Source organism: Dasypus novemcinctus, chromosome 1 (assembly GCF_030445035.2).
Source record: "Dasypus novemcinctus isolate mDasNov1 chromosome 1, mDasNov1.1.hap2, whole genome shotgun sequence".
Taxonomy (NCBI): domain Eukaryota; kingdom Metazoa; phylum Chordata; class Mammalia; order Cingulata; family Dasypodidae; genus Dasypus; species Dasypus novemcinctus.
Genome location: NC_080673.1, coordinates 4,566,968 through 4,580,420, shown reverse-complemented (window position 1 = coordinate 4,580,420; position 13,453 = coordinate 4,566,968). Strand labels below are relative to the sequence as shown.

General features: G+C 48.3%; 1 protein-coding gene across 6 annotated transcripts in view; it reads left to right on the top strand.

Moving 5' to 3' along the window:
- Positions 1 to 13,453, top strand: part of STOX2 (storkhead box 2) — a 242,191-nt gene that overhangs the window by 131,019 nt on the left and 97,719 nt on the right. For 2 of the 6 annotated variants that reach the window (XM_023585548.3, XM_058303229.2), the window contains exon 1: positions 9,245 to 9,541. The exons of 3 other annotated variants lie outside the window; for them this stretch is intronic. In XM_023585548.3, coding sequence (XP_023441316.1) covers positions 9,376 to 9,541 — 166 coding nt within the window. In that variant the 5' untranslated portion in view covers positions 9,245 to 9,375. Of the gene's footprint in view, positions 1 to 9,208; positions 9,542 to 13,453 lie in introns of those variants that run through there. One more of the 6 variants, XM_004481744.5, reaches the window with a different exon arrangement.

The window sequence follows — 13,453 nt, the reverse complement described above, 5'->3', positions numbered from 1 at the left end:
TTCTTTATGTGGAATTGCCATCCTATAAAACACTGGAGATATCTGTGGCCTTTTCTGCCTTCCAGCCTGCATCCCCTAACATTTTCAGCTGCCAGGTCTGCAGATTCTGACTTGGCAATGCTTTCTGTTCCCTGTTCTCCATCCTTTCAGCTAACCTTCAACTTCAGACTTGTATCATCTCAGTGATACTGCTAGCATAGCTTCCAGCTCAGCTGCCTTTGTTCTAGGGTTCTCCTTCATACCACGGCTGGGCTAATTTTTTAAACAGCTTTATAGAGGTATAATTTGCATGCCATAAAGTTCTCCCATTTTAACTGTACAATTCAACGAGTTTTAATAAATTTATGTAGTTGTGCAACTATCACTACAATCTAGTTTTATATTTCCATCATTCCCGGAATTCCCTGGCACCCAACTGCAGCCGATCCCCACTGGATATACATTTTTCACTGTCCATCCAGTGCAGTCTTCCCCTGCTTAGTCTTCCATGTGCCTGCAGAGGCCGAGGCTGCGGGAGCCATCCCCAGAGGCAGTCTAAGAGGAAACCCCAGTGTCGGCCTCGCCTCCACTCCCTCTTTGACTGTTCCTCATGACTTTTACCCCTTGCTCTTTTCAATTCAGAAAAGCAATATTTAAGTTTTATGAGGTGTTCCCTTAGTCTTCTTGGCTAAGCTAGGAGGTAGGGAAGCCTGTTTAATCTGTGAAGGAGTGAGGGGGGAAGGACTGAAACTTCTTTCCCCACACACAGAGGGGATTTAGAGAATTGTCCTGAACCCAACATATTTGTACATCTTTGGGCCCTGAAGACATGGACTGAGGGTCAAGTTTTGGGCAGGTGGATGGTTCCTCCAAGGTCACAGGTTGTAATCGCAGGGCAAGATGCATTTACAGTCACCTTGATCCATCTGGAAATGTTCTAAGAACCAGGCTAGACCAGCAAAGGCACAGATGACTCCACCTGCCAATTGGCAGGTGGGATTTGACCAAATGCAGAGTATTATTCGATCCAGGTCTTTAAAATAATTTAAATTTAATAATGAAGATGTGGCTTTAATTAGGCTTAAAAAAACTGATATATTAAGTAATAGTATACTAAAATTAAAAGCAGGATGCTTTTGATGTAAGACACAGTGTTTGTTAATATATTTGTTTATACAAATTTTTAAGAGGAATAACTTCATTGCTTGAAATGTAAAAAAAAAACAAAAAAACTTAAACATTGTTTCCCAGGTCTTTTACAAATGCAAATGCATCCTTGAAGGACCCATGTCATTACCCAGTAATTGGGTGGAACCTGACCCTACTGGTTTGCTTTTGAACTGTTTTTGTACACATAGTTTACCCAAGTTTAGCCTTTGTTTTCAAAGACAATAAAAGTGAGGAAAATTTGTTACCAGTGTGTGCAGGTAAGATTAAAAAACCAATTTACAACAACTTGTCCTCCATGCAGTGCACGCACAAAGCCACTTCTCGACTATAACTTTGTCCCTTGGATCCATTCTTGATCCTGGTAATGTCTCCACGTTGACTGCGGTGTGCTCTGATCCGCTGGGCGCCACGGCCCCAAAGCACATTCTCGTTGTGCTGGGTTGTGTTTTCTTCGTTTTCAAGACCCAGTTTTTATGGGTGCCTTCCAACTTCAGAGCACCCACGGTGCCACTGTTCCTCGGTGGAATTCAGCCTGTTTTGTGAGTCCAGACAAAGCAGGGTCCATGGGTGACCAGAAGATTGTGCTGCCGAGAAAGGGTTCAGGGTTAAAAAATGTTTTCTCCCTTAGCATTCAGTACTAGTATTAACACTAGCTGTTTCTCACTGATGAATTTTACATGCCAGCACTGACTGGGCCGTTTGTATTTACCTCACATCCTCACTACAGTCCTTCAAGAGTGGTATTATTACCATCACAGATGATGGTACAATGGAACTCAGAGGTGACTCTCCCAGGACCCCAAACAGAGGTATGAATCCCAGGCTCTTTGGCATCTCCACACTTTGCTGCCTTCTGCTATACAACTCTGTGACTAGTCTGGCCTGGAGATTGTTGTCACATTTGTTCCATCCTATTCCATCAACAGTCTTCCAAGTGACACAGGCCCTCTTTCTTTTTTTAAAGATTTATTTTATTCCCGCCCCCGCCATTGTTTGTGCTTGCTGCTCCGCTTTCTGTTAGTCTTCTTTTTAGGAGGCACTGGGAACCAAACCCAGGACCTCCCGTGTGGGAGGGAGGCACCCAATCACTTGAGCCACCTCTGCTGCCTACTTGTTGGGTCACTCATTGTGTTTCCTTGCTGTGTCTCTTTGTTGCATCATCTTGTTGCGTCAGCTCCCACCTGTCACATCAGCTCACTTTCTTGCTCATCTTCTTTAAGGGGCACCGGGAACTGAACCCGGGATCTCCCATGGGGTAGGTGGGCACCCAACTGCTTGAGCCACATCCACTTCCCGACACAGGGCCCCCTTTTTCCCTTCTAAGGGAGTCCCTTCATCCCTGCTCTCTTTGGGAACAGAATTCATTAATTGTTCTTTATACCCTTGTCAGAGGTAGGTTATATGTGACAAAGTGTCTAGTGGAGAGGCTAAGAGAAATTCATCTTAGATTTCGACAGGGATGGTAAGAACAAAAGGCACACATCTTCACCATTTTAGGAGTTCTCAAGATTTGAACATGTTCTAGCCTTTAGGTTTGCCACTCAGCAGGGTGTTTCAACCTCTGACAATCTCAATCTATATTTCCCAAAATGTGCTTCAGCAAAAAGTGGTCAACTTAGAGCTCAAGGAACATTTCTTTTCTGTAAATTTCCAATATGTATTAGCATATCAAAGCCTCTGATATGTCCAGAAGTAGGGAGACCTGTTTTAACTATGCTTAACACATTTTCCAATGTTATTTGGCAATGGAGCTCTCTTTGCAAGTAACATCTGCTACCAAGTCTTGGTACAGGTGTTCTCAGAATGCACCTTTGGGAGCTGTGGGTCTAAGTGACCACTGCGAAAACAAACACACTGGCCGTCTACACAGGAAGTGAACATCTAAGAAAGACTGCAAAGCTGGAGCTTCGTGATAACATCTAGCAGTGTAGAGCTTGAGTTAAGACGAAATTTTACTTCTAACTGTGCTTTGGGAACAAAGCCATGGCCATGCACCTTAGGTGCTTTTGCAGGAGGTCAGAATATCCTAGGCCATATGTATGTATTGTGTATATGCATGTGTATATGGAAGCATGAGTATATATTTGTGTCCCTTAAGAAATTCTCCCAATTGTCCACCTCACAAGCCGTGCTCACCTCTGAAAGCCCAGCCCTGTAGGGCCATGATCTTTTCCAGATTCCATCTAGCTTCATAAATTGGGCCACACACAAGCCTAATTCCAAGGTATGTATGGGTGTATTACATATATACACACACACACACACACATATATTACTAATGAACATGTTTGTCAAAGTAAACTGTTCATATAGTTTGCAAATCATGTTTCAGGAAGAGGCACAGAGAGGTAATGGATGTCTTCAATGGTAGCAAAATATTGGGAATATAATTACTACTGAATTGTACATTTGACTGTGTACAATTGGAAAAGTGCAAATGTTGTGCTTTATATTTGTTACTACAATAAAAAGATTTAAAAACAAACCTATACCATATATCTCCTCAGATCATAATTATGTGCCATTGCATGATTAGGAAAAAAAGATAAATCACTCTCAGATTCAAAATTCTGGATTTTCCTTAATACAACGTTTCATGCATACTCCACATACATGAATGCATACACACCCTATTTTGTTCTTGCATGTTTAGGTCATATTACTGTAACAAAGTCGAATGTGGGGCAAGGAAGTATGCCTTTGGTTGTAGTTGCAGTTGAATGATCCTGAAATTTCCAACCTGATGAGTCTAATCTACTAACAGAAGTTGCTAGTGCCACACCAAGGGGTTTCCTTGTACCCCAGGGTGCTGTGTGTTTAGGGGTTCCCCAGGCTGAAGTTCATTTTCTGGGTTATACGGTCAAGGCTCAGATCTGTTATCCTTCTTACATTTATATGCTTATATTAAGTTTCATTCATCAGCCTTTAATTCACTTACTTCTGTAGCTCAGTTTCTCTCTGGCCTGTTATATCCTTCAGGCTTCAGTCAGTTTGGGCTTTCTAATGTCTAAGGGGGCTTCCTGTGCATAGCAAAGCCTGTTAACCGTACTTAGGTCTTTGATTATAATATTCAGTATACTAGAGATAGAAATTCAAAAATCAAATTTTCCTTTCCTAGAGATACAAATTGAAAAATCAAAATTTATTTCAGTTTGTCAGTTCACTTATTCCATTTCTAAATCTGGCATTTCAGAAATAATAAAATCATAACTCTCAGGGGGTCTTTGACAAATGTTTGATCAGCTAAAAGTGAAGACTAAATTCCCTTTACTCAACAATTAACCCTGTTTAGAAACCCCTTACATTCCCTTAAACACTTAAATTGCATTGGTAAATCTGGTGTGTGTATATATACATTTTTTTTTTTTAAAGATTTACTTATTTACTCAAGGCTGCTTTCTCACGGAAGTCAGCTGCCAGGCGTTGAAGCAAGGTGGCAGGCGATCTCCGCCTGGTCTCTCCTTCCTTCTTCCTCTTGAGGCTCTGGACTTGCTTCTTCGGGTCTCAGCTGTCAGCTGGCACAGGCTCGCAGGGCTTCCTCTTGGTCTGGCAGGGGCTCGTTTCTTTCCAGGCCTTGGAAGCTGCGCAGCTGCTCTGTTCTCTCCAGCTGCAGACTCTCAGGCACATGGCTCATCTCTGCCTGGGGCTTCAGGATCAAAACGGACACCGTTCTCTCTCCTCCTTGTGTGTCTTCTTCCGTGTGTCCATTTGTGTCAGCCCGACAAGGGGTGGGGGCTCAACCCTGAGGCACGCCCTACTGGCTGGTCGAATCAAAGCCCTGATCCTTTATCATCTAAACTTAAAACCGTTGAATTTAATACAATCAAAGGTATCACACCCAGAGGAACAGACCAGTTTACAACATAATTTTTCTCTTTTTTGTGGACTCATAAATAATATCAAACTGCCACACCACCTTCTTCAGAATGTGTCTGAATCCTATTTCTGGAGTCCTTTCTTTTTTTTTTTTTTTTTTAAAAGATTTATTTATTTTATTTAATTTCCCCCCCTCCCCTGGTTGTCTGTTCTTGGTGTTGATTTGCTGCGTCTTGTTTCTTTGTCCGCTTCTGTTGTCATCAGCGGCACGGGAAGTGTGGGCGGCGCCATTCCTGGGCAGGCTGCACTTTCTTTCACGCTGGGCAGCTCTCCTTACGGGGTGCACTCCTTGCGCGTGGGGCTCCCCTACGCGGGGGACACCCCTGCGTGGCGAAGCACTCCTTGTGCGCATCAGCACTGCACATGGGCCAGCTCCACACGGGTCAAGGAGGCCCGGGGTTTGAACCGCGGACCTCCCATGTGGTAGACGGACGCCCTAACCACTGGGCCAAAGTCCGTTTCCCTGGAGTCCTTTCTAAGTGGAGTGAAATTCAGAGAGAGAGGAAGCCACAGGGGCAGGAAGCTGAACCAGAAGAGAAGGGGGACGCCAGACAAGGATGCCACGTGCCTTGCCATGGGACAAGCTAAGAACCCCACGACCACGAGCAGCCATCCCCAAAACTCCAAAATCTCTGGGGAGAAGGCATTGCCTTGGTGACACCTTGATTTGGACTTTGTTTTAGCCTCGAAACCATAAGCTAATAAATTCCCATTGTTTAAGCCAACACATTTCATGGTATTTGCCTGAGCATCATGAGAAACTAAAACACGATCTGATGGCAGTTCTGTTAGCCCGACCTTTTTACTGCCAGAGTCTTCTGTCTGGCTATTTTGCCGTGACTCCAGGGTCACTCTGCCAACAGTATGGACATTGGATATCACGGCCCTGTTAGGCCAGCATTCAGAAGTGCAGGAGGAGAGCAGTAGCTCTTCTCCCAACCTATCAACCTACCTCTGTTCTCACCTATGAACAATTAATACTTTCTCAATTTTAAGTCAAGTACTATTCACACTCCTAAGTGCCCCTCCCTTCAAACAGATGCTCTCCTCTAAGCCCTTTCATAAAGAAATTCTAGAACTATCTCTGCTTCTTTCCCTTAAACTCTTCAGTAGTTCACATTGCACCAAGAATAGATTACAAACCCCTAACGTAGCCTACGAGTCCTGCATGATCTGGCTTGTTCTTCCTCCGTGACCTCATCAGACATTCTCCTTTTCTCTTACTTTGCTCCAGTTCCTGCCTCCCTGACTTTTCATTTCTTCCAACAGAAGCAGTCTTCCCTGCCTCAGGGCCTTTGTGCGTGCTGTGCTATTCCTGCTCTCTGAAACACTTTGGCCCCAGTTTTTGTTGAGTGGCTCCTTACCCTCCTTACCCTCCAGGTCTCAGCTTATCTGTTTTTTTCTACGGAGGTTATTTCTCTGCATCGTACCTGGCACAGTGTGTGCGTCGATTTGCTTCCTGACTCTCTCTCTTATAGACTGTGGGCTGCACAAGGGCAGGGGCCGTGTGTGGTGGTGTGTTTGTCGGCATCCACCTCGGCGCTGGCATAGGCCAATCAATAATTATTTGCTGTATGAATGAATATTACAGTTGCCGCAGCTGTTGCCATTAGCCTTATGTCATAATTATTATAAATCATTCACATAACCACTTTGGGCTGGTGGGAGGTGCTAAGTAACTGCTGAATTGAATTATCTAAATGTTAACATCTCTGGCATTCAGTAGTACAGTTTTTATTACCTTTATGCTCCTTTACACATTTAGCCTTCTAGGGCTTCTCAAGTTGTAGTCTTTCTGGTCTTAGCAGTCCTTACACGGAAAGAGACATTTTAGCAAATGCCTTTTTTTTTAAGATTTATTTATTTTTTATTTATTCCTCTCCCCTTTCCCCCCCACCCCACACAGTTGTCTGCTCTTTGTGTCCATTCACTGAGTGTTCTTCTGTGACCGCTTCTGTTGTTGTCAGCAGCACGGGAATCTGTTTCTTTTTGCTGCGTCATCTCGCTGCGCCAGCTCTCCGTGTGTGCGACGCCATTCCTGGGCAGGCTGCACTTTCTTTCACGCTGGGTGTCTCTCCTTACGGGGTGCACTCCTTGCGCGTGGGGCTCCCCTATGCGGGGGACACCCCTGCGTGGCAGGGCACTCCTTGCGCGCATCAGCACTGCACATGGGCCAGCTCCACACGGGTCAAGGAGGCCCGGGGTTTGAACTGCGGACCTCCCATGTGGTAGACGGACGCCCTAAGCACTGGGCCAAGTCCGCTTCCCTTAGCAAATGTCTTTAGGAGACCCGTGCTTTCCTAACTTAAAAAAAAATGTCACTGAAGGTTAGCTAGTTGGTTTACAGTTAATAATAAATTTTGATGAGCATAAATGTAAGTTCCATGTGGTACTTAATGGCATTATTTATCCCCGGTATCTCAAGAGCTGCGTGTTACAGAGAGCAGCCTTGCGATGCTGAGGGGAAGCTCCTGGACTCCCTGTCTGGGGCTGAGACGAGGCTCCTTCTGGGGACCCTCCTGCCCCCACGCAGCCAAGCTCAGAGCAGCACGGGACTGTGCTAGACCTTCCTGTAACCACGTAGAGCCTGCTGCTCTTTGCCCGGTCAGCTCTTCGCAGAACAAGCATATCCCTGTAAAGATTTTCTAGTCCTGTTTCTGCTCTTGGCACCTGTGAATAAGTAACAGCAGCATAAAAATGATGTTGAGCGTCGCATTGTCACAGTTGGCAAAAAAAAAGGATAAAAATATGAAATAGAATATTGAAAAGAAAATCAGATTTATTTTTGTTGTTGTTTACAGCCCAAGGCGTTTCTGGAACCGTAAAGGGGGCGATGGGCGGGCGTCTTCCGCCCCCGGCAGCGGCACAGCGCGGTGGGGGTTAGCGGCGCCGGGGAGGCGCGCCCTGGGCTCGGCGTGGCCCCCGCGTGCGGGCCGGACCCGCGCCCCGGCCCGCGCGGGGCTCCCCCTCCCTCCCCACCGCCGCTGCTGTCCTTCGGCGATTGGTCGCTGGACCAGAAACAGCTGCGCGAGCCGCGCCGGGGAGAGCCGTGGATGGGAAGGCGGGCCGGCCGCCGGCGGTGGCTGACGGGGGCTCGAGGGGCAGCGGCAGAGCGAGGCCCCTTCCGCTGCGCTTCCAGGCGACGCGCACTGGGCGCGCGGGCCGGCCTGGGGCGGAGGAGCCCGCAGCGGCCCCGCGCCGGGGCTCTAGCTCCGGGGCCTGGGCACGGGCGGCGGGCGCCGCGGGTCTCTGACCAGCGCAGGCTCTTCTCGCCCTCCCAGGCGGAGGGCCCACCCTGAAAGATGTAAAGACAGGCGCCCGCTCCCGGCTGGGGCGCCGGCCCGGGCCCCGCGAGCCGCTCGGGGTTGCCTCTGGACACCGGGCCCGACGCAAGCTGTGCGCTAACCCAGGGCGGCGGGGCCCGCGGGAGACCGCGCGGCTGCCCGCGCCCCTGCGCCCCTTGTGCGCGCCCGCGGCCGAGCGGCGGCGCCCCGGCGTCCCGGCAGCCCTGGCTCCCGACGTCGCCCGGGCCGGGAAGGAGGAGCACGCCAGTGTGCGGGGGCACGTGCGTGGGGGCACACGCACGCCCGCGCCGCCCTGAGCCCCCGCGCGGAAGGAGGGAGCTCGGCGAGGCGCCGCCTGGACTGCGCGGGAGCCCGGCCGCCGCGCGCGGAGCCTGCCCGGCCCGAGCCCCCGCGCCCGCAGCCGAGCCTCGGGGATGAGGACCGCCCCCCCAGGAGCGCAGGGGCGGCCCGGCCGGTGTGCGCCGGGCACTGCGGGCCCCGCGGCCCAGGGGCCCCGGGGGACCCAGCCTGCGCGCTGTCAGCCGGGCGCCTCGCGCTAGCCCGCCGGGGCGGAGGGGCTGCCGCCGGCCCCGGGGCGCCCGCACTCGGGGCGCGCGGCGAGGCCTGGGCCTGCTCGCCTGTCTGGGTCTTTGTGCCGTGGCGCACGGCCGGCGGAGCGCTCCTGCGCTGAATCGGGCCATTGTCTGCGTGGCCCGGCCTTCACGCCGCGAGTCTCCGCGCCCCCCGCCCGCCCGCCTCCCCCGGGCCGGGGAGCCCGCCAACGTGCCTTCCCCCCAGCAGGCTGGGAGCTCCGAGACGGGCGGCTTGCAAATGAAGTGGAATGCATTGTGGGACGCGTGTAAAATCGGAGCCTTCGCCGTGGGGGGGTGGGGGGGCGTGGGGAGGGCCGGACCCGCCGCGGGCGGTGTAGACGCCGACGAGGAGGGGCTGGGAAAATGCGCGCAGAGCCCGCCCGGGCCGTGCCCGCCGTAGCCGGCTGAGGCTGCGCCCCGCGCGCCGGCGCCGAGGCCCCCGAGGACCGGGGCGGCAGGTCGCCGTCCCCGCCATGAAGAAGACGCGGAGCACGACCCTGCGGCGAGCCTGGCCCAGCGCGGACTTCTCCGACCGGGCCTCGGACCGCATGCGGTCCCGCAGCGAGAAGGACTACCGCCTGCACAAGCGCTTCCCCGCGGCCTTGGCGCCCCAGGCTTCGCGGGGCTACGTGACATCAGGTTGGTGGCCGCGCTTCTGCGCCCGGGGCGCGCTCGGGGCCCGGAGGGGATGGACGCGGGCGGCCGTGGACAGAGCAGGGGAAACCCGCTCGTATCCACCATTTTGTGGCTCCGCACGGCCGCAGCGGGCCTCGGGGTGGCTTGGGGAGCTCGCAGTTAGGTGCAGGGGGAGAGGGGCGAGCCGGCGCGCTGGCTGCGGGCGATCGCCGCCTGCCCTCCGCGCGGCAGCCTATGGCGCTTCGCGGGCGAGCCTGCGCCCAGCGTTGCCCGCAGTGCCGGGCGTGGGAGCCTCTGTCCTGTGGCCAGGGGTCTTGGTGGGCATTTAAACAGTCGCGCGTTCTTGAAAGGGCGCAGGCTCCAGGTGCAGCCGCGGATGGTTTGGCCGGGGCAGCGCTCCGCAGACGTTGCAGGCTCGCCTTATTTGCACGCAGAGAGCTGTGCTGGAGTTCACCGACTGTTCTGTCGGGCAGGGGTGTGTGTGCAGATGGAATGTTCACATGCTTCTGTGTGGACGGAACATAAGTCGCTTTGAGTTAGGTTGTACAGAATGAATGGGGGCTGTATCGTATTTGCATGTCACCCAGGAAGGATCAACAAAACGGTAAATGAAAGCGAAGGTTTGGAAAAGGTTTCATCTTAAATGCAGTGCTGCTACAGCATCGTGGAAGGAGCCACTTCCTTTGAAAATACAGAGGAGTAGCTTTGGTTGTGATTTGGAAACCCAGGGGTAAAATATTTGAGGAATTGTTGAGGGGGGAATCCTGGAAATCTTTCCTGTTTTCTCCTTACTTATGGCTAACCACTTGTATGTAATCATGCATGAAACACCAGTTTTTGTTTGTTTTTCATTCCAAAAGAATTAATTTTCTCTTAAACACAATGCAGTGGAGGAACCAGGATGATCTTTTAAGCCACGTGCTATACCAAATCATTCTAAGCCCTGTCTTGAATGGGAAGATTGTGTTGAACTTGCCTTTGGTACTTAAAAGCCCAGTTCCACTATCTTACTCCTAAAACAGCAAGTCCTTTTAACCGGGGCCAGTATCTATCTTGTGCTTTTAAAATGTCTTGTGACCACATTTCCATGAGTATAAACCTTCAAGAAAGTAACCATTTTTTTTTCCCTTGCAAAGTCTGGCCACATGAGGATGTTTTACTATTTTGGCAATATCTTCGTTCTCTCTTTCATGAAAAGCCAAATTTATAAAGAGGAGTGATAAGTACAGTTTATCCTTGAGTAATGTAAGTCAGTTGACTGCTATGGTTGCTATAATCTTGAGACTTGTGACAGCAAATTTTGAAATATATCTAATCCAAATCTAACCTCAAAACAAATATCTACACAAAGCCATGTTTGCACTGAGTGCTCAGATAATCTTTGGTTTCATATGCTTAGGATTTGAATGTCTTCATTCTGTACTTAATAGTGCCCCCTCTTTTTTTTCCCCTTTTATGGAATCAGTACTGGTGCCTAGGATGAAGCTATCAGGAGGGCAGGTGGCCATAATTTCTGCAACAAATCTGCAACACTGTTTAATAATTTCAGGCATATTCCCATGGAGCCTATTTTTATCTATCTTGTCATTGCCTCATTATGATTACATTTTCCTTCTTTGCAAAAGAACTCTGCTGTTGCCAGCACTGGAAGGCATTTTGATGGCTTCAGGAAGAAGCTTTTTACTTCTATTTTATTCTGTTTTATTTCATTTCTTGACCTCTAAATGGTACCATGATCTTAAGTTGATAATGGGGGATATCCTGTTTCAGCTAGGTAGTTTCTGTGTAGATTCAATGTTTGGTTACTGCTGAGAAACAGAAAATTAAAAGCCAGGGGCAGGGTGGGGGGTGGGCAGGGAGAGTTGTGTCATTCATTCAGCATTTTGTGGCGTGCCACCTAAGAGCAAAGTGCCTTGCTAGATCCTTATGTGTATACACGTTGGATATAATATGATTTTTGCCCAGGGAGGGAGAGCTATTATTTATTCTTTATTTTAGATGTTAACTTATACCTGTAATAAAAAATAAGTTTTGGTACTAATGGAAGGAAAGAGTAAATATTAGGGCAAACACCTATGATGAACATTAGGAAAGTAGGTAGAGTCTTTTTCACATGAAGCCTTTGGTGGGAGGAGGTTATCAGTTTCCTTTCCAAATATGGCTACTTTTAAAGTATGTGTTGCTAGGAATGGAGAGTATATTGAAATACTTTGAGATAATTAAAAAGAAGCTCTTTTTCTCTTAGGAAATGTAAAGGAAATCCACTTGTATCAAAGTTAGTGACTTTATACAAATAGAGTCTTGTCGCATATTTCTCTTTTCTGTTTGTCCAGTCACTAGCCTAATAACTACTAGTATTATACTTTTTTTCAGTAAAACGGTTTTTTATTGTTGTTGTGGATAAATTACTTGAGTTCAAAGGATGTGTTAAGACTCTTCAGAGATGTACTAAATATAAGTTCAGCTAAGAGACTAATTTTAGAATCTTCCCAACAAATATTTCTAAAAACCATAGGGAAAAGACCTTTAAAAAAAAACAACAAACTTTAAACAATGGAAGATCCTTGTAAGTGTTTAGAAATAGGTATTAATAATGGTCCTTTTGGTCCTAGAGTTTCTATCACATAGTAGGTGTGTCACTTTTAACCCGATGTAAGCAAAATTGTAGGCTTCCCATAATAGCTTCCTAATGAGACAGCATATTTCAGGCTTTTCTCCACTAATAAGTAATTACGAGTTTGAAATATGATTTATAGCAATAAGCTTGACCTTTAGTTTTGGCTTTTTCATAAACTTTAGGATAAACTACACTTAAGAAGTTAGAACAGGCACATAAAACTAAAGAGGTCTCGCCAAAGATAGAAGACCTGAAACTTTAAATCTTGAAGACCGTGCTTTATAGGACTGCTTAATCTCCCGATTCATGCTGCTGAATCTAAAGTAATCCTAAGAATTCACAGGCCTCCTAGCAGCCAGGAAGTTCACAGGCCCTGGGATGAGCCCATTGTTCTTCTTGACTAGTAATTTCCCAGTGGTCGTTTGGGGGCAGAAGGGGGAGTATCTCGCCTTTTGTTCAAATCAAGATGAATAATAAAATGTGCATGACATTATCTAAAGAAGAAAAAGGGTTGGGCCAACTGGATGCAGGATCAGTCTTCAGCATTTTCTAAAATTAGAAATTATGATATTAAACTTTGTAGTTGTGCTAAATTAAGAGGCAACAAAACACCCTACAAAGAGGGAAATAGCTACGTAATGGGGATACTTTATACATGAAAAAATGCTGTGTACCTCTGTGGAGTGATTGCAAGGGCCGACGTCTTTTGTTGATGGAGCTGTGTGAGTCTTCTCTGTTAGAGCTGTGTGACCCGTGACCCCCTGGCCCAGATGCCGCTGCTGACTTTCAGTTTTCCGAACTCCGCCCGCGCCCAGACTCAGGGATGAGTGCTTCTTCATATTCCGCAGATCATTTCATATGGACATTGTATTATACCAAGTTTCGGGCCATTCTTATTGCTCAGGTCTGGAAAGTAAAAAGCTTTGCTTGTGAATGAGACACCCCTAAAACCTTGCCACCTTTTAGGTTAGCGCTTGTTATTTTAAGAACCTCTTCAAAAGCCTTAAGCAGACTTTCCCCCCCCATACTGTGGATTTAAAGAATTGGAAGAAAAAGATAAAAGCGCCAAAGTAACATCTTAAGAAAATTTAAATCAGTTTTTTTGGCTAATTTAGACCAATATAATCAGTGGGGGAAAGTCACCCATATACCGCATTGATGAGTTGATTAGTTTTCATTTGTTAGAAACTGCTTTGGGGGGCACAGTTGATTGTGCATTCCAGTTCCCTAGCTTCTGTTAAGACTCCTGAGCGTTTTCTAGAGTGGAAGGTGGACACGCTGGTTCTAATCTGGGACTG